This window comes from Trachemys scripta, chromosome 6 (genome assembly GCF_013100865.1).
Source record: "Trachemys scripta elegans isolate TJP31775 chromosome 6, CAS_Tse_1.0, whole genome shotgun sequence".
Lineage (NCBI taxonomy): Eukaryota > Metazoa > Chordata > Testudines > Emydidae > Trachemys > Trachemys scripta.
Window position 1 is genome coordinate 64751064 of NC_048303.1, and position 27211 is coordinate 64778274.

At 42.6% G+C, this 27211-nt stretch overlaps 1 protein-coding gene across 6 annotated transcripts in view; it reads left to right on the top strand.

Moving 5' to 3' along the window:
- The window catches only part of FER (FER tyrosine kinase), a 424085-nt gene that overhangs the window by 224181 nt on the left and 172693 nt on the right, over window positions 1–27211 (top strand). For all 6 annotated transcript variants that reach the window (XR_004646238.1, XM_034774460.1, XM_034774461.1 and 3 more), the window contains one exon: window positions 25762–25818. Coding sequence is in view for 5 of the 6 variants with exons in the window: in XM_034774460.1 (XP_034630351.1) it covers window positions 25762–25818 (57 nt within the window). In the remaining variant the exon portion in view is untranslated. Of the gene's footprint in view, window positions 1–25761; window positions 25819–27211 lie in introns of those variants that run through there.

The following is a 27211-nucleotide window of genomic DNA, read 5'->3' on the forward strand; positions in this document are numbered from 1 at the left end:
CCTCCGAGGTTCAACACCTGGAGGCTGAATTTGCACAGTCAGAGAGCAGGGCTATTACAGGGGCCCAGCGCAGGGCTGCAAGGATAAGGGATGCCTTGAGGGAGCAATTTGAGGCTGAAAACCAGCAGTGATATCTTGTGCCCTGCACGGGAATGAAGTGCAGTAGTTCCAATCTTTAGGAATCAGTGTCTGCTTAGCAGACAAGCAAATTTGCAGTGCCTGTTTATTTCCTGGGCTAAGGAGTCTTTTACTTTATGCAATAATAAAGAATGTTTTCAAAGCCAAAGAATCCATTTATTGAAAAGAAAAAAAAAATATTTATTGAAAAGAAACAAGGGGGTGGAGTGGGGAACAGTACAATCACAGATTCACGTATGTCCAGTCTGGTATGCTGTGCAGTGAGTGCTGCACTTCAGGACAGCTATACTGCATGGTGATGGGGGTTGAGTGCAGAGGGTAAGGGTTGTAGTTTTCAGGGCTGAGTGGTGAAGATACTGGTGTTGGAGGCAGCGGGTGGCGTGAAGAACACGGAAGTTGGGGAAAGTGGGTTGGAGGTGACAGTGGGACACAACGGAAGAGTTTTGGGACAAGGGCTGTGGCGGGGGGTGGTGTTTGCGTTTGCGGTACTGCTCCTCTTTCTGCATGGCTACCAGCTCCTGGATAGCATCTGCTTGACGCTCCAGGATGCTTATGAGCCTATCAGTGCTTTGCTGCCGGTGCGCGGTGCTTTGCCACCGGTGCGCTGCGTTTTCCTGGCGGATCCTGCTTTCTCTCTCCCTCCAGTTCTGTGCTTTCTCATTCTCTTTAATAGATTGCCGCATCACTTCTTGCAGCACGTCTTCTTTGCTTTTTCGCGGTCTCTTCCTGAGTCTTTGCAGTCTCTGAGCAGGCGATAAGAGGGACTGCTGAGGTCTCAAGGTTGATGCAGCTGTATAGTCAAAATGCAACATTTAACAGAGGCAGCATTGTTTATACCAGACAGAGTAATGATTCCCCCCGCACTTAAGGAGTAGAAAACACACAGTGTCTATAATAGCATAATTTTCCCGTCCGAAACAGAGCACACATATCCCATGGGAGCCTCAAAATGGTGAGTAAGGGGGACTGATTGTTTCAGGGCTGCACTGTCCTCTGGGTTTCTGTGCCTTGGGGAGAGCCAACAGCTTCAGGGGGCACCTACACTGAACACTGTCCCAACATTTTCCACAGGAGTTCGTCCTGGACGATATCTCGCTGCTGAGGGTGACCTGGGAAGCAAGGGGAGGGTCTTCTACTGCAATGCGGCTTCCGCCCTGGCCCATATGCAGCTTGCCTGTGTGCAGCAATGGTCCCCCTCGCGGCACAGTGGCGCGGACACGTTAGCCTGGCTGGGACAAGGACCACGGTGGCTCTCCTGATAAACCTGCGCAAGCGCATTGCACGCGTTCTGGATGAGACATTCGAGGAGATTACCGAGGTTGATTACCGCGATGTGATAAACCACATCAGTGCACTATTCCGCATCTAGGCATGCATGCCTAACCCTCCTCTCCCAAAGAGCCTGCACCGAAAAAATTCCTTCCCAAAAAAAAACAAAAACGCTTACCGGGAACCTGCTCTTCTGTTTGTCCTCCACCAAGTACCGGCCGCTGTGACTGGCTACCTTCCTCCTGGCTCGAGAAGAGCTCCTGACTGCATGGCTCCAGGGATTCCGGGGTGTCTCCATCCGGCCCACCACCATCGCTCCCATTTTCCTCCTCCTCCTCCTCCTCCTCTTCCTCCCCCCACCCCACACCGGCTCTGAAGTGTCCATGGTGGTGCTCGGAGTGGAGGTGGGGTTAACCCCAAGTATTGCATCCAGCTCTTTGTAGAATTGGCAGGTCACGGGGGGAGCACCTGAGCGGCCGTTTGCATCACGGGCTTTGCGGTAGGCACTCCGCAGCTCCTTCACTTTAATCCTGCACTGCAGGGCGTCCTGGTCATGGCCCCTTTCCATCATGTCCTTTGATACCTTCCCGAAGGCATCGTAATTCCTACGGCTGGAGCACAGCTGGGACTGTACAACTTCCTCCCCCCAAACACTGATGAGGTCCAGCAACTCGTCATTGCTCCATGCTGGGGCTCGCTTGGCGCGTGGAGGCATGGTCACCTGGAAAGGTTCGCTGATAGCACACCACGCCGGGCTGAGCAAACAGGAAGGGGATTTTTAAAATTCCTGGGGAATGTAAAGGGTCGGTCACGTGGTTGGTTACCTAAGGCCAGGGCAGTAGAGTTTGAACTGATGACCAGAGTGGCTAGAACGGGCATTGTGGGATATTGCCGAATAATTCTGGAGGCCATTCACAGCGCATCGGGCGGCCACACTGGAGCCTCAGCGCTGCAGCGGCAGCGCAATACTCGCTATTCCTCTCGGAGAGGTGGAGTACATGCAGTGCTGCAACCACGGAGATACAGTGCTGCAAATGCCTTGCTAGTGTGGATGGGGAGTGAGTTACTGCGCTGGGGGAGCCTTTACAGCGCTGTAACTCGCAAGTGTAGCCAAGGCCTTAGTATTCGGTAAAGAGTTGAAAGTAAAAAGAATCAAATGTCAGTCTCCTAGATAAGAGATTGTATGACTGAACCTTGTCATACACATGCAATTCCAGCAACTGCAATCTCAAACTCTCCAAAAGAGATTGATTCATAATTTCCTGCAGCTCAATCAAGAAAGAACATAGACTGTGATGTTCCAATTCCCAAGAGTTTCCTCTGTTCCCTTTTCAGTCTGTCTGTGTCTAAAATCTTCCCAGTTCTGAATCCCACAACTTTTCTCAGCAAATAAAAAGATAGCAGGCACATCTGGTTATTTGCTGAATAATCCTTTTTCTCAGTTCATGCTGAGTTTTTCACGCTCAAATTACACAGAAAATTCAACTTCAGTTATGCTTAAACTTTTAAACAGAGTGATCTAAGGAACTAAAACCAAACGTTTTGTAGGTCAGCATAATATAAAATTGTTTTCTGATTTTAATTACTGCAAAACCATTTCAGAATGTACATCTTCACCAATACGAAGTACAACTCTGTACAGCCATTGAGGATGAACTGCAGAAATTTTTCACAAGGCTGAAACAATAAATTTTGTGTCAAATATTTCATTAGTGTAGGCTAGAATATACACTTAAAAAGTGAAATAAGATAGAGCAGAAATCTGTTTATGTTATGGGGAAATCCTATATTTTATATGTATTGGAAACTAGTAAAGTTCCCTAAACCACCAGCTTTGTTTTACTTTGTGTTAGTAAAACATGGAGCAGAAAATGCTGAATAGCAGTACTCTACAGAGAAGGGCTGAATGACTTGACAAGGTGTCAGTCAAATGAGTTTGATAAAGCAGAAGAGGAAAACTGAACATTTGTGTGACTCAATTTAGGCTCCCTTCATATACTACTTGAAGTGTAATGTCTTGGTGGCTGTGGTTGCCTATGGAGATAAAGAATGTGTAGCACATGATTGAACTTCTGAGTTATTTAAGTAGGCTTGTTGAAACTCATCCCTGTGCTTACTTTAGATCTGTGGTTTGAATATGTGGGAATAATATATCATGTGATAAACAGCAGTTAAGTCCCAGGGTCAGTTTCTCTACCTGACTTTGTCTGTGCCCTTTGTATGCATGTAATCCAAAAAGTAAAAATATAAATCTGAATGGATACAAAGTAAAGAAGCCTAGGGAAGGATTTATTGCAAGGTTGCTTAGCAAAGGGTCAGCTTAGCCCACTTTTCTTTTTCTGGGGAATGGTATTGGACATAACAATCTCAAAGAGTTGTGACCTTCTCGCCAATTTTAATTACAGTATGATTAGATATGAGAACGTAGTGAATTTATTCTGTTTGATTTAGGAGCAATCCTGATGAAATGAGAATTTTTATTACTCTAGTAGAGTGAAGGGCATTATATTATTTATCTATCCATAACTAAGTTAAGGCTTTTTTTCATAACTATGCTGTCATTCACCTTTAATTTGTTACATTTGTATATGGGGTACACTTATATATTGATTAGAGATACTTATTTTATACTCTGTTCATAATCAAAAATGTGCATGCACACGCACACACAAAATGATGCAGCTCATGATCAGATACAAGAAAAGACAAATGACATTGTTTCAATTCCAGATTTATTTTATGCTAATGTACATCCATTCCTTGGTGTGTATAATTAATATATTTAATTGTTGGCTGGTATGCAGGAATATTGTTAGAATAAAGATCTGACTAATCACATGCTCCATTCAAATTGCAGTGAGTTGAATATTAGTGAGGGTATATTCTTTCAGTGGAAGCATAAATGGACTCTCTTGTGCCGTTGTTCACCTTGAAATACTAATCACTTTGTAATATGCTGTGTAAAGGGGACTATTTGTACCAAACCGCTCCTGAGTGAACTTTTGTTTTCCTTTGATCAGCTATGCATGTTCCCATTGATGGGTATTGCGCTGACTAGTTGTGCCAAACTGTAGAATCTTCTCCAAGCAGTGTCAATTAGAGCATTTGTGTGTCCCCTCCGATCCCTTTCTTCAGCATCGCTTGCTGAATGTTCTGAGGGTGAGACTAGATTTTGAGTATTTCACTGGATCCTCAGCTGTCCAAGTCTTTGGTTCTGGCCTTGACCCCTTCTGCAGGTTCATCTTTGGATCTGAAGAGGGCTTTTACTTTGGTGGCTGATGTACACCATTCGGGTTCTAAGCATTTCTCGGGTCTGAGTGAGGAAACAGAGGGTCTTGAGCAATGCTTTGCTGGTTCCAAGGTCTGCCTCATTTTACCCTGAAAACGGACAAAAGCAGAGGAGAGTATTAGCCTTTCTCCTAATCTGTCTATACCTCCTCCTCCCAAGAACTTTCTCTGCATTTGTTTCTTTCTACCCTCCAGGTCTGTAGCTGTTTCTGGTGCATTCCATCATCCAAGGCCAGATCTGTATGTAAATGATAGAGGAAGAATAAAGAGACCTGATTCCACCCAGTTTTTGCCTCCTTTTGGTGGTCCTCCTTTGAGTATGTTCCTGAATCCCAGTTGCTGGGGAGACTGGCCTTACTGGGGCCCTCCACAGGAATTTTTCAATTGCCCTCCTTATGAGTGGAAAGGTGGTGTTTCATTTGTAAAGGATCTGGTAGTGGAGAAATCCTTGGATCCAGTTCTACCAGATGCATTTGCATCTCAGGCAGTGGTACATGATACTCTGTCTGAAGATGATGAGGAGGAGATAGTTCTTCTTTTTGTACAAGAGCATGATGACACAGACTACAATCCTAATTTGTCATCAGATTAGCATGTGGGCATGACTTCTGCCTCTTTCACCTTGTGAGGAAGCTCTGTAGTTTTGTGACCTGCTGGATCGCATGGCATCCATATTGAATTTATCTTCCATAGGAGTAGTGGAAACCTCCCATCTGGTGTTTGCTGTCCTTGAGGTGACTCTAAGAGTAGGAAGTTGTTACCGATTCTCGATGGTTTGCTTCAGTCTGCTAAAACTCTTTAGTCCATTCCTGTCTATTTCCAAGAAGGCAGACAAATTATATCAAATATCTTAAAGGGCTTTTCATATTTGCACACACAGCTTGTATTTAATTTGCTGGAGGGTGGCTGCTGCCAGTAGCAGGTTGAGGTCTAGGAAGGCAATTCCACTCTTGCTGATAGAGAAGGAAACAAGATTGATTCCCTAGAGAGAAGGGTGTTCTTTTCAACCTCTCTTTGTATTAGGGTGGCAAATTATCAAGCAGTTCTGGCCTGCAATCAGTTCCATTTGTGGATTGAGCATTGTTTATGCAGCATTCACCAGATGACAAAAGGAGTGTACTTCAACAGTATGTGCAAGGACAGTGATATATTTTAGAAAGTATACATTGACAAAGCCAGAAGCAGACTTGTCATCTTTAACACAGTGTTTTGCCTATGTATTATAAAAATGTCCATTCAAGTATGTGTGTATTGTGGAGTAATAACTCAAATGACTAAGTTAAATGAGTCACTCCAAATTTTCTTGGGGTCAGAATCATAATATCAGAATTTGTGAGAATCCTAATGTATACATAATAACAAAAATAAGGTCCTACATCTGAGGTGCACCATAATCCCTGGTTGGCTACTGTGAGGTGGGGAGAGGTTGAGTGGAGTAGCTGCAGGTGCTGGTAGGAAGAGGAGAAAAGGAGCAGTTTTGAGGAAGTCCCTGCCAGGACCAGAGATAATAGCTGTTATATCCTCTTAAGCCCCACCTGCCTTCTTTTAGTTCTCTTGGATCATCCAGGCACAGCACTCATGAGGAGATTATATAGCCACCAGGGCCGGCTCCAGGGTTTTTGCAGCCCAAAGCGGCGAAGGAAAAAAAAAAAGCCACCATCGCGATCGGTGGCAGCTCCACTGCGCCGCTTCTTCTTTGGCAACGGGTCCTTCCCTCCGAGAGGGACCGAGGGACCCGCCGCTGAATTGCTGCTGAAAAGCCCAACGTGCCGCCCCTTCCCCTTGGCCACCCCAAGCACCTGCTTGCTGGGCTGGTGCCTGGAGCCAGCCCTGTTAGCCACTTGTCTGCTTAGTGCTCCTCATTTGTGTTTCAGTGGAAGCACACAGAGGGAACAGAGCCTTCAGCTAGCTACTCCATCCAGCATGGCTCCATTTAAGTGCTGGTAGGTTGAAAGAGAGAGAGGGAAGAAAAAAATGTGATGACAAGAGAGAAAAATTGTAAATAGTGGAAACCTTTAGCAAGTCACATGGTCTTGTGGTACAGGGATGGGGGCCCTTACTACCCAATCCATCGTAACGTGTAATGGGAGGGAAGGGTTGAACAAAAAAAAAGTTGATAACTACTTAAATGAAAGGAAGATGGAGAAAAGTAAAAGCCAGCAGCATTGTAGTAAATTAACTATGAAAAACAGGGGAGACAAAGTGGATTTTCAGGAAATATTTGAAAGAGGAAAGGCAAAACCCTTTGGCTATACAAAAAGAGAGATATTGTTCCAAGAACAGGTTACAAGCTGTGCCATACCTTCACCATATACTGTTTAACAATAATATTTATATATGAACTTCCCCGATCTCCCATGCCCTTTTCAACACTAAAGAAAAGAGAATATCTGCCTTGCCTAGTACATCACTTTTATTTCTCTGCTCACCTCCATGTTTCACATCCTGGTGCAAAAAAAAAAATGTTAAGAGAGAATTCCATGAGCTCTGGACTAGAATTTGCAAGAGTTCAGGAATAGCCACTGTATACTGTAATAGCTCAGGATTTCATTTCTGTTTATAGTCAAGCACTTTTAAATAAAGGATTGTGTACTATAAAGATTGATAGGGAATGACCCTCTCCCAGCCCCTAAAATAGGTTTGAATTAATAAATTCCTTTTTGACTAACTTTTGAATCTTGGTTTAAAAAAAAATCCCTTTATCCTAGCACTGAGTGCTTGGATAGATAGAGGAAAATTAAAATGGAGATCACAAGAATATCTGTCAGCCAGAGGGAATCTACTCAGGGCTGTAACTCATTTCATTTGTGTGTGGCTCACTGAGTCTCATTGCCATATATCTGTGACAGTGGAGAAGGAGCGATCTAGGACAATTGCAAAATGCCTGAACTAGCATGATGTCTGGCTACTACCAGAGGGGTAATTTTCTCTTTGAATAAGAAGTTGTCAAGGTCAATTTGGGGCTGGATTAGTGTCCTATTATTATAGTGTACTATAATTTTGTAGTAGTTTTAAAAACAAAAAACAAAAAAACCCTGTAAAACAGTTATGATTTACCAGGTGAGAAGGAATGAAACTGATACCAAAGATAAATCTCTACGAAGCCTTGTATTTTTGAATATGTAATTAGTTATTTTTGAAGATCTTTCTACTTAAATGGTATCCTTTGAAATGGGGAAAAGAAATTATTGTACCACCAACCATAACAGACCTGCTTTAAAGAATCAGAACGGTTAACATTTTCTGTGGAAGAAAAAACTAGAAGAACATAGCTTATGTACCCAAAGGGAATGAAATGTATCTATGCTGATAAGACAAGTCCTTCATAAATAGACATAATCTTATTCAAGACAACTCTCGGACTAATTTATAGACTATTTAAACAAGTATTCAATTACTGACGGCTTGTGAAACTGATTCTAACAAGGCAAGACAATTTGCATATACTTATCAATAAAGAATTTTTTTCTAAAGCAGCCATGAGAACTTCACTGACAAAGCTGATCAAATTTTGAATAATCCTTTGGCTCTGAAAAATCTGCTAGTACTGAAATTTTGAATGGAACGTATGTGTTACACTGGTATATAATAAAGCAGGTTGACTAAAAGCTTGCATTAAAAGAAAAAATACAGATAGTGATTAATGCACTAATGTTAATAGTGGTAATACATCCTCTGACAGATCATTTGATTGCAGCTTATAGTGCCATTTTGTTTAATTATTCCTCTGAATGATTGTACATCAGATTTGTTCTTCATAGACAAGCCTTTGAAATGTCTTGTTGTCAATATTTTCAGAGTCATTCATTGAAGGATTAAATTTTGGGAAAGTAATAGGTAAAAATCCCTTAACTTCAGTTTTAGTATTTGTTTTTTTTGCCTCTTGCAATATTTATCTTTAATTCAGAAGATCATCAAGTTAAATACTTTAAGAAGTCAGTTTTCAAATCTTCTTTTCCAAGAAGCCATCGTATTTTCCTTTTTGCCTTAGATTTATTGGGTGAGCAAAGCAAGGCCTTACTCTTAACTCAATGGCATTTCTCTGTTGTACATAATTGTGTTAACTTTTGAACACCGCATCTCATCAGTTCCAAAATTTCAGGGCATGTTCTAGACTTCAGTGCACAGAAGGCTATTTATTTTGGTGAAAATAAAAAAAACAGAAAGGGACCTAAGGGGGACACCTGGAGCCACTTCCATCTGGTTAGCAGACCCGGCAGCTTCAGCTAGATCTATAATTGTGTGTAGATGGAATAATCAGTCCACGGCATCCATTAACCCCTTCCAGCCAATAACAATCTCCTCTCAGCTCTGTCCATTCTCCTGATAGGGTTTAAAATGTTGACACCCTGAATGACTTATCTCCCAGACAATAAGAAAGGAAATAATAATGGTGGAGGGGAATGGGAGGGCACAGAAAGCCCCGGGCATGGGGCGGGGGAGGGGAATTGGGAGACTTTGGTGTTCTGGGAGTGGGAAATGAGGGGCACACACAGACCCTGGCATGGGAGTAGAGAATGGAGGACAATGATATGTGGGGCATGGGGAACACACACAGCCCCGGCACGTAATAGAGAGAGAGGCATGGAGAGTGGGTACCCAGAGCTCCTGTCATGGTGAGGTATGGGGATATGAGCGGGACAAAGAGCGCTCCTGGCATGGTGGAAGAATGGGGGACAATGGTAGGGGGCTGAGGACATGGCATGTTAGAGGAAAATGGGAGAATGGGGGGCCTACAGAGGCGGATGGGAGGGTGGCAGATGGGGAACTTGTGGGGGTGAATGGAGTAACTGAAGGAGCCCCTACTGTGTGCAATGAGCTCAGCCTATAGAAACAACCAAGTATGTGGCCCTGTAGTATTGCGTATAACAAAATAATTCTCGAAACCAGTTTTTCCTTTTTCCTACAATTTCTTTAGTGCAAGTTTCCTGGGGACTAAATCATGGCCATCATTATGTGACAGAACAATGGAGAAAGGGAATAAGCAACCCCTCTAATTACATAGTGAAGCATATTCCTACCTCTTCCCCCCCGTCCCGTCCTCTCCCCTCCCACCCCCCACCCCCCCCGCCAAAGGGAATTGCAACTCTTCTGCTCAGGAGAGCGCAGGACCTGCTAGTGAGTTGCTTCGCCAGGAACAGCCTGCTAAAAGGAGCACAAAATTAATGGAACCAAGACTCTACCCTACCCCTTATGTGTTTGATGGCAGAGCTCACTGGCTACATGGGGTTGTGGGGAATATGCAGCATTGTGTCTCTGGGGAGCTCTGGGTCACATTCTGACATTTATGTGGCTAAGGTATTCCCACTGAAGAGAGAGAAAATATTTGATAATGAAAGAATTTCATGTATAAAAATTGGCAGCTGTCTTCACCTGAAATGGTCTGCAGCTCTGTGTCCCTGGAAGGTCATGGTCAGATCTAGTTGAGACTCGCCTGAGAATGTGACTTGAGCCTGTGCATATTGTATAGCCATTAACAGTACACAATAACAAGAAGTGGGATATGTTGCTATTCTTTAGCGTTGATTGAGGTATTTCTGAGCACATATGCATGAAAAATATAATTATTGTTAATATGAAATGCCATTACAAAATATGAATGCCATGGCAGTTGCAAGTGCTCAGCACCTCTGAGGTTTTGGCTCAATAATCCTATAGTGTGTTAGTTAAAAACAAATGAGTGTCATATTTGTGATGAAACTGCTGACTTATTTAGAAGTTAATGGAATTCGTAATATATAGGAATATTTTAGAAAGGCTTTTTCTTCAAAGAATGGAAAAAATCACATGGCTTGTGTATTAGTATGGTGGTTACACAGAGATTAAAAAAAAATCTCCAAAATGTAATTGAAATAACAAAGTAAATGAGTATTGTCAGAGTATTAATAGGGTTCTATAATTGATCTGCATGAAATACATTTGAGTAGGGCAATGTATTTAAACCATGGGAAATGAAGTTTATAATATTGTGACAAAGTCAGGCCGGACAGCTGCAAGAGGGTTCTGGAAGGCCAATATGTCAGCACTAGAATGTTAAAGACCCTTTTTTCTGAAAGCTGAGAAGGGGTTACCTGAGGTCAATTAGGGATACCAGAATCCAATTAAGGGATGCCTGAAACCTTTTAAAACCCCTCCTCTGGTGAGAGAAAAGTGGGGGAGAGAGACAGACAAGCTGCTGCCAGGCTAGTGGCAGGAGGGAAATATGCTTCTCTGGGTGAGAGGCTGTGTGCCTTCCCATAGGGGAAACAGCCAAACCTGAATGCCTGGTAGGGGAAGGACTAACATCCCGGGACAAACAGGACAACACCCTGCCTCTGTGAGGTGTCAAGGGAAAGTATCCCCCTTTCTTTTTGTGTTTGTGAGACTGTTTCCTTTTTGTTTGGTGGAGGTTCAGACCTGAGACCTACCCTGAAAATACAACCAAAGGAGCACAGAAGGGGGAAGGCAAACACTGCCCACAGTGGGACTGATTTACCCCAGGCCTGCCACCGCCAGAGGGGGAAGTGCCAAGTCTGGTGAGACGAAGGAGGTGCCTTGCCACAATATCTTGTAAAGATCATTGTTTCATAAGTAAACTTTATAATTTAGAGTTTGTTAAAGATTAAAACTCTGTAGTATTTTGACTAATTATTGAGTGCTACTCAAATGCACAAATTTTAGCCAGATTATTTTTCTGCATAGTAAAACAATCATGAATCTCTATCCCCTAGGTATGAATAAATACAAAACAAACACTCGCTTCTAATCCTGTAGGCACAAGTCCTATAAAGAAACTAGATTTTTATGTAACCAACAGAACACTTTTTGAGAACTTTTGTAGGTTCTGAGATTGGTCCATAAGATAGTTAAGATATTTATGTTTTAGAGAAATGCATGCTCATGAAAGCAAAAGACTGCTATTACTGGCTACAGCCATTGACCGTATGAGCACAATGCAACTGTATGCATGCCATGGCTCTGCCAATGTAATTAATATAAATTTTCAGACAAATAATCATTTGTGCTAAAATTCCTGAAACTTTCAGGATTCACAAATATTTTCATGATTTTCAGCAGCTGCCCAGATATTTGCAAACAATGAATAACGACCTCACGGATAATAGTGAAGTGAACTCTGCTATTATTTATGGAGGAAAAAAATTAATCATTTTGTATTTGATCAGCTCTGATATTTGGACATTTTATTCTGTTTAATAGTTCTAGTTATTTTATTTTAACCGCGAACAAATATAAATACTGTAAATATGCATTTGGGCCTAGTCCTGTGAGGAACTGAATGCCTCCTGCCAGGTGTTTGGATGCCACAGTTCCCCATTATTTCTTTAGGAGTCGTGGGTACTTATCACCTCGCTGAGTTGATCCCTAGATAAATACATGTATACAAAAAAACTTACAGAAATGACACTAAAGGAATATTATTTAGGTTGCACAGTCAAATAATTGAAAGTTAGGAAATGCCAGATATAAGTTTCTCCGTGCAACTTTAATTCTGCCTCATTGTGCATTCATTGTGCACACTGAATAAGGCAGGGGTTCTCTGGGAAAAATAGGATGTGATAATGTTATTAAAGACTGTATCTTAATGCATATGCGTAAGCGGCAGAATTAAAGTTGCACAGGCATTTCCTTTACTGCGTAATCTAAATTACATTCTTTCAAATGCATATTTTGTAATTTCCATTTTTTAAAGAAAAAGATAAAAACAAATTCTGTTACTTACAACTGTAATAACCTTCTCCCCTCATCATGCATCACCAGCAACACAGACCTCTTCCACTTGAGCTACAGACTAGCTACATTGACTGGCAGCAGGAGAAGGTTTTTATCCCAATGCAGTGGGTAATAGACTGGTGGGTCCAGAGTGTGGCTGAGGGAGATCTGGCCCAGCCCTTTTCTCCTCCAAGGGAGTTGGGGAAACTCAAATCCTATGTATTGCCCCAAAATGGGGGATGGGCCATTGAGGCTGTCTGCTAGGGGCAGGGATGGCCGAGGGAACGTTATGTTCAGTTATTATTTTGTCATGTTAGCAAAATCTTCCTGAAGAAAGCAAGTGAGAAAGGGGAAATGGCAGTTTTTATATATCAGCTAAACCTGAATAGAATAGCCTTGGGCAAAGCAAAGGCACTTCTTTTGTCCCAGGTCTTTCCCCGTGCTGAATTTCAAAAACCTGCAGCAAATAGTGGAAGTGTTATAGCTTTGTAAAAGAGGGTTGCAAAAATCCTTTATAATGGAAAGTGTTAGTCTGCCTAAATACATGGGTCACAACCAGCTCTCCCTATAAAAATGGATTCTGGGAGAAATCACCTGCCTTCATATGTGATTTAAGCATTCTAATAGCCCACACTGAGTTTTCTGAATGCAATTTTATCGAACATTTTATTTTTGAGATAACAAATATATCTGTCTGCATTTTTAATATAGCATAATCTCTACTAGGTCTTTTATTTCAGTTAAAGAATTCATCCATTACCTTTATGTGGAAGCATGGTCAGCATATTGATGGAATATTTCCTGTTTTCTATAACTGAAAAATATATTTACTTTCTGTATCTGTTATATATATTCATATTTTTATAAACATTTTAAATAGAGACTAGCTTTTGAGGCCAAGAGCAATGATATATTGGAAGGCTGGTGAAATTATCAGACTGAATTGATGTAAAAGGCTAGAATGTTATTTTACAATCAGATAACTTTATCTGAAAGAAGAATGAGGAGTACTTGTGGCACCTTAGAGACTAACAAAATTTATTTGAGCATAAGCTTTCGTGGGCTAAAGACCACTTCATCAGATGCATTCAGTGGAAAATACAGTAGGAAGATATGTATGTATGTGTGTGTATATGTATATATCTATACACAGAGAACATTAAAAAATGGGTGTTGCCATACCAACTCTAATGAGACTAATCGAATAAGGTGGGCTATTATCAGGAGAAAAAAAACTTTTGTAGTGATTAGTCTCATTAGAGTTGGTATGGCAACACCCATTTTTTTTCATGTTCTGTGTATGTGTGTGTATTATATATATATATAATATATACACATAAACATCTTCCTACTGAATTTTCTACTGCATGCAACTGATGAAGTGAGCTTTAGCCCACAAAAACTTATGCTCAAATAAATTTATTAGTCTCTATGGTGCCACAATTATTCCTCGTTCCTTTTGCTGATACAGACTAACACGGCTACCACTCTGAAATTTATCTGAAAGGTGATATAATTTTAATATATTTTTCTATCCATTTGTTTATTTAATAAAAGTGATGTAAATCTTTCTTCAGGTGCATTTTTTTTAAACAGGACATGTAAGCAGTGTGTAGACTGCTTTGTTTTTTTGAAAGCCCACCATGTCTTTCAATGTATACTGATGTTCCCTGATTTTTTCTTTAAATCTTGATTTTTTTTTCCTAAGCAACTCTTTGTGATATAAACGGTCACATGATGCAATTTTAGCCAGGAAGAATCTAGTCAGGCATATTATAGAAACTGGAATAAGTGTTTGCATTTTTAAGCAGTCCACTAAAATCATTAAATCATTTATTTACAACTTTGCTATGAACTGTTAGGCATGTAATGATTTATAAGAAAGTGTGCTGTATGGCAGACTCTTCCTCTAATATCATTTGTTTTTCGTTAGCTTCTCAACATTTATACACAATTGTCTTTGTATTGTACTGTATGTGATTACTGCAACAACAGCGTATATCAGATACTTTTTACTCTGCTGTTGTGTGTACTAATCAAAGATACTTTGACATTTAGGTCATGCATTGCCGTTGCATGTGCATTGTTTGATTGTTGGGTGTATTCTAGCAATTGCTGACATGAACATCTTAAGAGTGGGAGGGAAGGGACACATGAATGTTTTTGTAAAACTTAGATATCATTTCTCATTATTTGCCAAAGTATCTGTATATGTAAGTCAATTTTTGTTGTTGTTTTAGTATGGGAAGTTCCAAATTCAGCACAGTAACGTCTTTCAGTTTAAGACTTAACTTATTTCCTTTTCATAAAGGATGGCTGCATGAAATGAACTTCAGTTCTGAAGTTGTGATAGCACAAAAGGTCTTCAAAGCAAAAATTAAGTTTGCGCAAGCATTTCCCCTTGAACGTCTTTATCAGATGAATCCTACCTAGATTACTTTTTTCTTCACCTGTCAAATGCCAACATTTAAGAGCAGCAGCAATATTATCGTATCTGCATGGTCTATTTATCAATTTGAAACAGGCAGAGATTTGTACCAAAGGTTTTTTTCTATCTATCCAAGGCCCTGGCCAGCACAGAAAATTAATAGACAATCTTCCACCAGTTCTTCTGGGCTCTGAGGCTTCTGTTGTAACCACTGGACCACACAGAGCCTCTGAAGTAAAATTAGATGGTTGAAGGAAGTAGCAGTGAGATACAAAATATTTCACTTCCCTGTAGGAAGACAGTAGTCACCAAGAATGCACTTGTATCCTGTAATTAATCACTATAAAGCACAATGAGTGCTGGTTCTTTCTGCACACAGGACCTCTCCTCCTATCTGTCCCCTCCACCAAAGGTGTAGAAGTTTGCTGCTTTGATGTTCCCAGTTAGCTTGAGGAGCTAAAATACACAAATTTGTTCATGAATTTGAGTGTGCTTTATGGTAATCCATTAGGGGCTAAACAAGGAGGAAAAGAACATGATGTACTCTTCAGAGCTCTATCCACAGCATTCAACTAATCTTCTTCAACACAGCACATCATATACATGTGGAAACAAGCAGGGAAGAGTTAAAAGGGACAGGTTTTGTTTTTGTTCGTTTTTGTTTTAATCCTTCTAGCCGTGTGTCTTGCACTGTAAATCTGCTAATCTCAGCACGATAAATTTTGACCTGCGATTTTAGGCATAAATACATAACATCTATGGATTTTTGTCTTATTAAGTAATGCAGTAGTTCTCAAGTTGTGATCCATGTATATACTATGGCCCACAAATGAAAATTTTTGAGAACCAAGCATGAGGATACTGGAGGGGAACTAGTCCACAAGGACATCTTTACCTTTCAAGAAGTGGTCTGCACAATAAAATGATGGGAACAAAGAATGGAATTTTGGACCAGTCAGCCTAACTTCGATATCTGGAAAATACTGGAACAAATTATTAAGCAATCAGTTTTTCAGCACCTAGAAGACAATAGAGTTATTAGGAAGAACCAGCATGGATTCATCAAGAACAAATTATGCCAAACCAACCTAACTTCCTTCTTTAACAGGGTTACTGGCCAAGTGGATAGTGGGGAAGCTGTAGACATGATATATCTTGATTTTAGTTAGGTTTTTGATACAGTCCCCCATGACATTCTCAGGACAGGATTGGAATTTAAAATGACCTTGGCAAATTGAAGAATTGATCAGAAATCATCAAGATGAAATTCAATAAAGACAAGTGCAAAGTATTACTCTTGGGAAGAAAAAAAATCAAATGCACATTTACAAAATGGAGAATAACTGGCTAAGCAGTAGTATTGAAAACTATCTAGGGGATATTGTGGAACACAAATTGATTGTGAGTCATCAATTTGATGCAGTTGCGAAAAAAGCTGCTATTCTGGGGTGTATTAATAGGAGTGCCATATATAAGGCTGTGTCTATGTTTATGGCAACATGTAGGGTTCATGTAGCAACATGCGGCAGTGAAAGGCAGGCTGCACCCATACTGCAGTGTGTAGCTACACGCGGCAGTGAAAGGCTTTGGCACAAGCCACACAGCAGGGAAAGGCTTTGGCTGTTCCTTTTCCTGCTGCCTCCTCCTTGTCAGATCCTTTTCCCCACTGTCTCTTTCCTGCCAGAGCCTTTTTTTTGCTGTCAGAGCATTTCTCCGCAGTAGGGATAGGCTCTGACAGTGAAATAGTAATCTGCTAAAAATAGCAGTGTAGATGTAGGTCAGGGCCAGCTCCAGGCACCAGCTTACCAATCAGGTGCTTGGGGTGGCCACTTCGGAGAGAGGCGGCACGTCCAGCTGTTCGGCGGCAATTCGGCGGACGGTCCCTCACTCCTGCTTGGAGCGAAGGACCTTCTGCCGAATTGCCACCGCAGATCGCGATCGCGGCTTTTTTGTTTGTTTGTTTGTTTGGCTGCTTGGGGCAGCCAAAACCCTGGAGCCGGCCCTGATGTGGGTGGCACTTTTGGGGTATATAGAGAGCTGTGTAGGGTATATAATCTACAATACTGACATGTCTGTACATTGCTTGCCTAAGCAGTGCCTCGTCATCCATACGGCTATTTATACCTATGCTAGCTGGGCATGCAGTGTCTGTACTCTACATGCTATTGCAAGTGTAGATGTACCCTAAGAGATAGGAGGTAATTGTCCCACTCTACTGAGGTCTCAGCTGGAGTACTGTGTCCCAGTTTTGGGCACCATGTTTCAAGGAAGATGTGGACAGAGGAGAGCACCAGAAATGATAAAAGGTTTAGAAACCCTGACCTATGAGGAAAGGGTTAAAAAAAAAAAAAAGTGGGCATGTTTAGTCTTGAGAACAGAAGACTGAGGGGGGGCCTGATAGTCTTCAAATGTTTTGAGGGCTGTTACAAAGAGGACAGTAATCAGTTGTTCTGCACGTCCATTGAAGGTAGGAGAAGTAGTAATGGGCTTAATCTGCAGTCAGAGAAGTTTAGGTTCAATGCTAGGAAACTCTTTCTAACTTTAAGGGTAGTTAAGATATGGAATAGACTTCTAAGGGAGGTTGTGAAATTCCTATCATTGGAGGTTTTTATACACAGGTTAGACAAACACCGGTCAGGGATGGTCGAAGTATACTTGGTCCTGCCTCCATGTGTGTGGGGGAACTAGATTGACCTCCCAAGGTCCCTTCTAGCCTTATCTTTCTATGATTCTCTGATAGGAGGTCCCCAAATGATGTCCCAATCACTGATCAATACAGAAGAGATTTTACTGTCTGATTAGAACAAATCTGATAATTTCTTAGGAATCAGATTGGTCCAAAAGAATCTAAAAATTGAATATTTTTCACATACTCCATCACCTTAAAAAAAAAAAAAAAAAAAAAAAAAAACTCAGCTGCAAAATTAAAAGAGACAAACGAAAACAAGCAGAATATGTTCAGGATGATCTTAAATGTTGTCAAGGAGATGAAGCAAAGCGACAAAAGCCAAGTATTCTGTTAGGTACAAGAAAATAGTAAAACAGTCTGTGTTGTAACCTACAGATGAAGGTATAAAAATGTCTTCTCTCTTCTTAGTTTGTGTGTCTCAGCCATAAAAATTATTTTAATATCTTTTTGTCTTTAACACAGACTGCAAAATGGTGGTCATATTTGTTCTGCTACAGGATCCCAGCCCCCTCCACTTATGGAAGCAAAGGGGACAATACAGTCAAAAGAAAGGAGGGGGAAGTCTGCAGCAGATTGAGAAATAATATTTTTTAATTAGCTCCCTCAATCCATTTGATAAAAGAAAAGCTTCCTATTTCTCCCCCTCTGGCCAGATGAGAAAATGTAGAGGTTCAGATTTTAAAATATATCTAATTTAAGAAAAGCAAATAAAGTATGCACTTTAAAATCCTAAATAAGTCTACTAAATTGATTGTAAATTGTCCTACAGCCAGGATACATTTTTGAATTTAGCAAAATTAGTTCAGGTTTTGGATTTTGGCTGAGAATAAGCTTGTTTTAAAAAAACTTCTTAGAAAGCAGAACTTGTTCTCAGTTAATCCATGACCAACGAAGGTGTATTTACAATACATTGCAGCTCTTAATTTTAGGTTAACATTGGTGGCACAAAGGAGCCTTTAAATCAACACTAAATATCAGAAAAAAGAGAATCCGAAAGACTTTAAATCAATTCAGTTTAATTCTGGTCAGTTAATGACGTTGCTGTCACCTCTAGATTAGATTGTTCTACATGTTCCACAGTACGACCATTATAAAACTGAAGTTAATGCTCAGTGCAGCCACTTGATTATTAAGCAGTGCAATATAAAAAAATAGCACATTATACCCCTAATCTGTAATCTGCACTGGCTGTCAATATGTTTGCAACCCGGAATATTTTGAGATTGGTTTACCTGAGAGACCACCTTATTTTCTCTGTTGCAGCTGTGATTAGTGCTGCTGCTCAAACTTGACCTCTCTCATTTTGAGGGAGGAAACAGGTAAGGAGGTCCTTGACTTTGGAATTTGTTTTCTGTTGGTGCATGAAGGCTAGATTTGCTATTTTACAGGGATGCTACAAAACCCACCTTTTACTCTTGAGATTCAGGGAGAAAATGGATTGATGGGATGGCAAAAGACTGGTTTAGATTTGGGTTTGTTTCATTAGTAATGGACAGATCCATGGTGTAATTGTGATGATAAATTTTCATATAAGATATTATTGCTGATGGTATTTGCGTGGTGCCTAGAGTATCATATGCTGGAAGAATCTAAAGAAATAAACAGAAATAAATAATCCCTCTGCATAACCATACCTATTAGTATTAAAATACAGCTCTGGAAATGTTTCAACAAAAGGTGTTTGTATCAATCCAAATGTGTCCCAGTGCAGTCAGCAGCTATTGCAGCCATTTAATGCATATGCTGTTCTGTAATAGAATGTTTGCATGACTGGTCTTCAGTACTGTACTGACACTATAATTGATGTTTGGTTGTTTTATTATACTACAGGATATTACTTGAGAAATACATGAAACTGCACACAGTAGGTTTAATAAATGCTAACACACTGCCAGTTCATCTGTAGAAAAACTGGTTCTTTTTACAATGTACTGGAAGGGAAACCATTTTGTTGGATTAAGTCAGAATTAGGTTTGTTGTTTTTTTATATTGCAAAAGGAAGTCTCCTTATCCTTATCTCCTTGTTTTGACTAAGGTCATTTTTAAAATCAGCAATAGCAGATATCAGATCCTGAGCTTTATGAAAATAGTGCCTCTTGTGCTCTATTTACATGTTGTGACAAGTTCCTCCTCTATCTTGGTGGGTGCTGTGCTTATTGGAGGATTTTCTTGCCTCAGAGATTCACCATGTGGGTTGGGGAACAGCCCAGAGACCTTCCCCTCTGGAAGAACCTACAGTCCAGGTCAATTGGGAGGTTTGGGGAGAACCCGGGCCCACCCTCTACTCCAGGTTCCAGCCCAGGGCCATGTGGACTGCAGCTATCTCTAGTGCCTCCTGTAACAGCTGCATGACAGCTACAACTCCCTGGGCTACTTCCCCATGGCCTCCTCCAAACACCTTCCTTAGTCTCACCACAGGACCTTCCTCCTGGTGTCTGATAACACTTGTGCTCCTCAGTCCTTCAGCAGCACACCCTCTCACTCTCAGCTCCTCGCACCTCTTGCTCCCAGCTCCTCACACTCTTACCAAAAACTGAAGTGAGCTCCTTGTAAAACCCAGGTGCCCTGATTAGCCTGCCTTAATTGATTCTAGCAGCTTCTTCTTAATTAGCTCCAGGTGTCCTAATTAGCCTGGCTGCCTTAACTGGTTCTAGCAGGTTCCTGTTCACTCTAGTGCAGCCCCTGCTCTGGTCACTCAGGGAACAGAAAACTACTCATCCAGTGACCAGTATATTTGCCCTCTACCAGACTCCTGTATCCCACTGGTCTGGGTCTGTCACATATCCCTTCCCCCTGCTCAACACCAAGGGGTTTGGCAACTTGAGACGCCAGACAGTGCACACGTGACATCGGCGTTGCCATGACGGCTCCCTGCTTTGTGTTGCACACGGAACTGGAAAGATTGGGGGGATAAAAACCATCTGGTCACCCTTGTGTTCTCCTCTTTGTTCCGCTGCATCCATTGAAGGGGGGCATGGTCGGTCATGAGGACAAATCTGCGCCCAAGCAGGGAGTAGCGCAATGTTTCCATGGCCCATTTTACAGCGAGGCATTCTTTCTCCACCACTGCATATTTTTGTTCCCTTGGAAGGAGTTTCCGACTGAGGTCTAGAATTGGGTGTTCCTCCTCCCCGACCATCTGTGATAGAATGGCCCCCAACCTTACTTCCGATGCATCCGTCTGCAGGATAAACTCCTTGGTGAAATCAGGGGCTATCAGTACGGGGTTACTGCAGAGGGCAGTCGGTAGGTCTGTGAATGCTTCCTCTGCTGCGTCAGACCATCTCACCAGATCAGGTCCACAGGCTTTCACTAGGTCTGTCGGGGGCTTGCCCCTGTGGCAAAGTGGGGGATAAATTGTCGGTAATACCCCACCACACCTAGGAACGCCCGGACTTGTTTCTTGCGACTTGGTCGGGGCCAGTTTTGGATGGCCTCTAACTTGTTCACTTGGGGTTTTACCAACCTTTTCCCACAGTGTAGCCAAGATATTTGGCCTCTGTAAACCCTACAGCGCACTCGGCAGGGTTTGCTGTAAGGCCAGCTCGCCTGAAGGTATCGAGGACTGCCTCTACCTTCTCCAGGTGGGTTTCCCAGTGAATGACCACATTGTCCAAGTAAGCAGCAGCATAACTGTTATGCGGGCGTAATAGCTTGTCCATGAGGCGCTGAAAGGTAGCTGGGGCCCCATGTAGTCCAAAAGGGAGGACAGTATATTGAAAAAGACCCTCTGGTGTAGAGAACGCAGTCTTTTCCTTTGAGTCTTCTGCAAGGGGAATCTGCCAGTACCCCTTTGTCAAGTCTAGGGTAGTCCAGTACCGAGCATTACCCAGACGGTCCCCTAGCTCATCTATGCGAGGTATGGGGTACGCGTCGAACTGGGATACTTCGTTTAGTCGCCGGAAGTCATTGCAAAATCTTCTGGTGCCATCAGGTTTGGGCACCAGCACGATTGGGCTGGACCACTGACTGTGGGATTCTTCGATGATCCCCAACTCCAGCATTTTTTTTACTTCTGCTTTTATTTCCTCCCTTTTTCCGCTGGCACCCGATAGGGCCTCATTGTTACTCTGGCCCCAGGGTTCGTGACGATGTGGTGATATGTCTCGGTTGTTCGACCTGGTTTTGTCAAGAACACATCTTGGTTCCGGAAGATCATCTCATACACCTCATTCTTCTGGTCTGGTGTTAAATCGGGAGACGCTCTCACCTGTTTGGAAGGCTTGTTTTCCTGAGTTAGGTCTGTTTGGACCATTGTGCAAGCCTCTTGTGCATGCCAGGGTTTCAGAAGGTTAACGTGATAAATCTGCTCTTGTTTTCTGCGTCCTGACTGCCGCACCTTGTAGGTTACTTCCTCCACGGGTTCAACCACCTCATAGGGCCCCTGCCATTGTGCCAGAAGCTTGTTTTCTGCCGTGGGTACCAACACCATAACCCGATCCCCTGTTTGGAACTGTCACACTTTTGCTTGGCGATTGTAATGGGTTTGCTGGGCCTCCTGTGCCTTCTCCAAATGTTCCCGTACAATAGGGGTAACCCGGGCTATCCAGTCTCGCATCTGCATTACATGCTCTATTATATTTCTCTCCTCATTGGGTTCCTCTTCCCAGATCTCTTTGGCAATATCTAGTATGCCACGGGGGGTGATGTCCATATAATAACTCGAAGGGGGAAAACCCAGTTGAGGCCTGAGGTACCTCCCGGATAGCGAACATAAGGTAGAGTAGTAGGGGTCCCAATCCTTCCCATCCCGACTTACCACCTTCCTTATCATAGCCTTGAGGGTTTGGTTAAACCTTTCTACCAACCCATCAGTCTGCGGACGGTAGACCGAAGTTCTCAGGGTATGTATATGGAGCAGCGTACAGAGGTCCTTCATTAGCTTCGACATAAATGGGGTTCCTTTGTCGGTTAATATCTCCTTTGGTAGCACCATTCGGGCAAAGATCCCCACCAGCTCTTTGGCTATAGTTTTAGAGGCCGTGTTCCGCAGGGTGACGGCTTCTGGGTAGCGAGTAGCATAGTCCAAAACAACAAGTATATATTGGTGGCCCCGAGCCGTCTTCTCCAGGGGTCCCAGTAGATCCATGGCTATTCGCTCGAAGGGGACCTCTATCATGGGAAGGGGTACTAAAGGTGCCCTCAAGTGGGGACGGGGACTGTGCAGCTGACACTCGGGGCAGGAGGCACAGTACCTCCGCACTTCTTCATGTACTCCGGGCCAGAAGAACTGTCGTAGGACTCGTGCCACGGTCTTCTCTACCCCTAAATGCCCCCCAAAAAGATGACTATGAGCAAGACTTAATACAGCGTTCTGGTGTTTTTGAGGTACTAGGATCTGCTGTACCTTCTGCCCCTGTACTGGTGCAACCCGGTATAAGAAATCCTTCTTCATTATGAAGTAGGGTCCTGGTCCCTGGGTTTTCCCTTTCACGGGGACCCCATCTATTTCAGTCACCTCCTTCCTAATGTTGTCATAACTTGGGTCTTCTGCCTGGTTCTGTCCAAAATTTCCTCTCCCGGGGCTAATCTGCCCAAGATCTAGGGGCCCAGGCTCTGTTGCTTCTACTGGTTCAGAAGCATTAGGGTGGGGGTCAGACTCAGGTGCTTCTCCCTCCTGCGTGGCCTCCTTTTCAGCTGTGCAGGTCCACCTACCTACAAGAGCGACCCTCTGGCTTTGGGTCAGTATTCGGGTTCCCAAGGCCTTAGCTGCCCTTCTTTCCCTTTTTGTCTTTCTACCCTGTCTGGGAGTGGAGAACAAATCTGGGGATATTTCAGAGAAGATTGGGGGTTGACAGTCTGCTGTGGATGCCTCACCAATTTTAGGGTCCCCATTTTCCTCCAATCCCCCTACTGGGAGTAAGTTTCCAAACCCTGGGAAGTCCCTCCCTATGAGCACTGGGTATGGGTGTTTAGGGAATACACCTGCTGCTACCTCAGTAGTGTTCTCTTGGATCTCGATTTTTACTGGGATGGTGGGGTAGTAACTAACTGTCCCATGGACACATGTTATCCCCGTACGTTTAGCCTGCAGCAGCAGACTACGCTTCACGAGCTTCCCTGAGATAAGCGTGATAGCATTCCCCGAATCAACCAGTGCCGTGGTCCCTACCCCATTTAGTTTCACTGGTCTGGTATACATATGTGGGGTTAGTGAGACCCCCACAAGGTGGATTAGGGAGCATAGATCTGCCCAGTTCCCCAGGTTACACTGCATAGGCTCCTCAGCATTGGGACACTGTGCAGCTGTGTGTCCCCACTCCACGCAGGCGTAACATCTGTATGGAGCCCTAGGTGTTCCCCGATCTCTTGGTTTGGGCAGTCTAACATCACGATCCTCTTCTCCCTCAGTGCTCCGACTCTTTGTGGCCTCTGATGGGCCTTCAGCCTCTCTCTTTTTCCACCTGGGCCCTCCTGGTGGCCCAGTCACCTGAACTTTAGGGCTTGGTGCTGCTAGTTTAACCCGGGGTGCCTCTTCCTTTACTGGTCGGGTCAGCTCCCTTGCTGTCCTTCGCCTCTCTACCAGGGCGACAACCTCGTCATAGGTGGAGGGTTCATTCTGGCTTACCCAGGCATGAAAGTCTAGTGGTAGTCCCCTCATGTATCGGTCGATGACCAGAACCGCTAGTATCTCTTCCGGACTCCGGGACTCTGTTTGCAACCACTTTTGTGCTAGATGGATGAGGTCATACAATTGGGACCACGGGGTTTTGTCTTCCTGGTACCTCCAACCGTGATGGTGCTGGGTCCGCACTGCTGTTGTTACCCCAGATCTGGCCAGGATCTCTGCTTTCATCTGGGGGTAGTCTGCTGCAGCCTCTTCAGGCAGATCATGGTAACCCTTCTGGGTCTCCCCACACAGGAATGGGGCAAGGATGCCAGACCACTGATCTCGAGGCCAGGCCTCCAGTAGGGCTGTCCTCTCAAAGGCCAGAAGGTATGCCTCTATATCATCCTCCCGTGTCATTTTCTGCAGCCAATGGCTGGCCCGTATGAGCCGCGTCCCATCATGGCCGCGATTCAGCTCTGTAAGGGACTTTACGTGGTTTACCAGTTCCCACAACATAGCTTGGTCTTGAGCAGCCTGGTCCATCAGCAGGCGATTAGTCTCTTGCTGTAGCCGCACTGCCTCCTGTTGGGCGGCTGCCTGGAGACAGGTAGCCTCCTGCTGGGCCGCCGTAGCTTGTATCAGTGCCCGCACTACGTCATCCATTGTGGTGAAAAAAAATAAACCCTCTCCCTTTTTTGTTTTTGGGTTTTTTGTTTTTTTTTAAATCACCCTCCTTCTTCCGCCATGCGGTGCAACCCAAGATCCCATCCCTGACACTAGTGTGACAAAGTTCCTCCTCTATCTTGGTGGGTCCTGCACTTATTTGCAGATTTTCTTGCCTCAGAGATTCACCATGTGGGTTGGGGAACAGCCCAGAGACCTTCCCCTCTGGAAGAACCCACAGTCCAGGTCAATTGGGAGGTTTTGGGGGGAACCCGGGCCCGTCCTCTATTCCGGGTTCCAGCCCAGGGCCTTGTGGACTGCAGCTGTCTATAGTACCTCCTGTAACAGCTGCATGACAGCTACAACTCCCTGGGCTACTTCCCCATGGCCTCCTCCAAACACCTTCCTTATTCTCACCACAGGACCTTCCTCCTGGTGTCTGATAACACTTGTGCTCCTCAGTCCTCCAGCAGCACACCCTCTCACTCTCAGCTCCTCGCACCTCTTGCTCCCAGCTCCTCACACTCTCACCACAAACTAAAGTGAGCTCCTTGTAAAACCCAGGTGCCCTGATTAGCCTGCCTTAATTGATTCTAGCAGCTTCTTCTTAATTGGCTCCAGGTGTCCTAATTAGCCTGGCTGCCTTAACTGGTTCTAGCAGGTTCCTGATTACTCTAGTGCAGCCCCTTCTCTGGTCACTCAGGAAACAGAAAACTACTCATCCAGTGACCAGTATATTTGCCCTCTACCAGACTCCTGTACCCCACTGGTCTGGGTCTGTCACAATGTATAGTATCATGCTGAAGGAGAAATTTGCTATAATGTAGATTTTAATATTCTATTGTGCAGCAACATTTCTTAAATCTGTTTTATAGCTCTTGAGGTTATAATGTCTTGGCATGCTGTTGGTTGAATGATCTGAATGAAATACTCCTTTAGGTCTATTTCTACTAGCTCAAATACATCTTTTAGGAAATATACTCTTGCATGGACTAAGCAACTGTTTTTTTTTCCCTTTTGCTGTAGGATAAGAAATGGGTTCTCAATCATGAAGATGTCACACTGGGAGAATTACTGGGTAAAGTAAGTAATCAACAGAACTAAATGAAAAAAAAATCCTTTGCTTATGAGTTCCAAGTATGTATTGATTGTGAAGTCTGTAGTTTTCTTATTTTTTGAGTTTTTATTTTTCTAGTAAACATTTCTTTGTAGTCATTCATATGGTTTAATGCATTGCAAATAGCATTGAATTTCAGCATACATAAAAGTACACCATGTTTACTAGTAAATAATAAATGTTCTCTGTCTTTTGTTGATTGGTATAAGTGTTTTAAGAGCAGCTTGCATATTTCATACATTTACATATACATATTGATTTTTAACAATCTAATTTTATGTTTTGTAAAAATGCAAGCAATGAGGGATGTTACTGTAAAATAATAAAGGTGCTTACCTAAATTAGTGAGCTGATAAAAATAGGATGCTTTATGTGGACTGAACTGACTTTGTATGACCTGCTCAGTGTTATAAGGCAAGTAAAATAGTAGTGTAGGAAACATCACAATAGATGCATTAGTCAAAATAATACTTAACACTTATAAACATAAATCTTTAGAACACTTCTATAAGTTAGGTAAGTAACTAGCCCTATAGCCTATTTTATATTTGGTGAAACTGATGCCAAACCACATGGTGAGTTAGCACAAGTACTGAAATTAATGTTCAGGAATTCCCAGTTCTCAACTCTGTGTTTAATCCACTATACTACACTGCCTCTAATGCTCTAGAATATGCCCCAAAACCTGAAAAGTGGTTTAAATCAAAAAACACACACAAAGACAGTTGACTTAGCATAAAATGTGTATGTTCCTTATACTGTAAGAATTGATGAACCGTTCAAAGAATAGGAGAGGAAAATTCTGTCAAAGCATTTTGCTGCACAGGATAAAATCCATTTGAAAGCCTAAGGAAACAAAAACACAAACTGCCATTAGATAAACAAAGAATTATATCCACTAAAAATGCTACACAGTTATAATGCCAGTTCTACTGAAGAACATGGAAAAGCAGCAAGCTGGAAAAAATACACATTTCTGGCGTCAATCAAGGCCTTCTCACAAAAACAAACATTAATTATCCCTAGGTGAGCAAGACAGACACAATGAGTCATTGAACAAAAGTAATACATTTCAACATTAAGTAAAAGAAGTTAAATAACTGTGCATGAAAAAATAATTTAGTAAAATGAGTTATGATTATATCAAGATATGGTTTGACAGAAAAATTTACAGAACATCCAATAACTGAAGAATTACTTCTTGTGAAAGAAAATTGCCTCAATTGTGCATGTATATTGCTGTTATGTAAAAGAACTGATTCAGGCACAACCACATGCAGAAAAGGCAGAAATGTTCAATAAGTATTTCATTTCTGTATCTGGAAAGGAGTAGGATAATTTACTCATATCACATGAAGA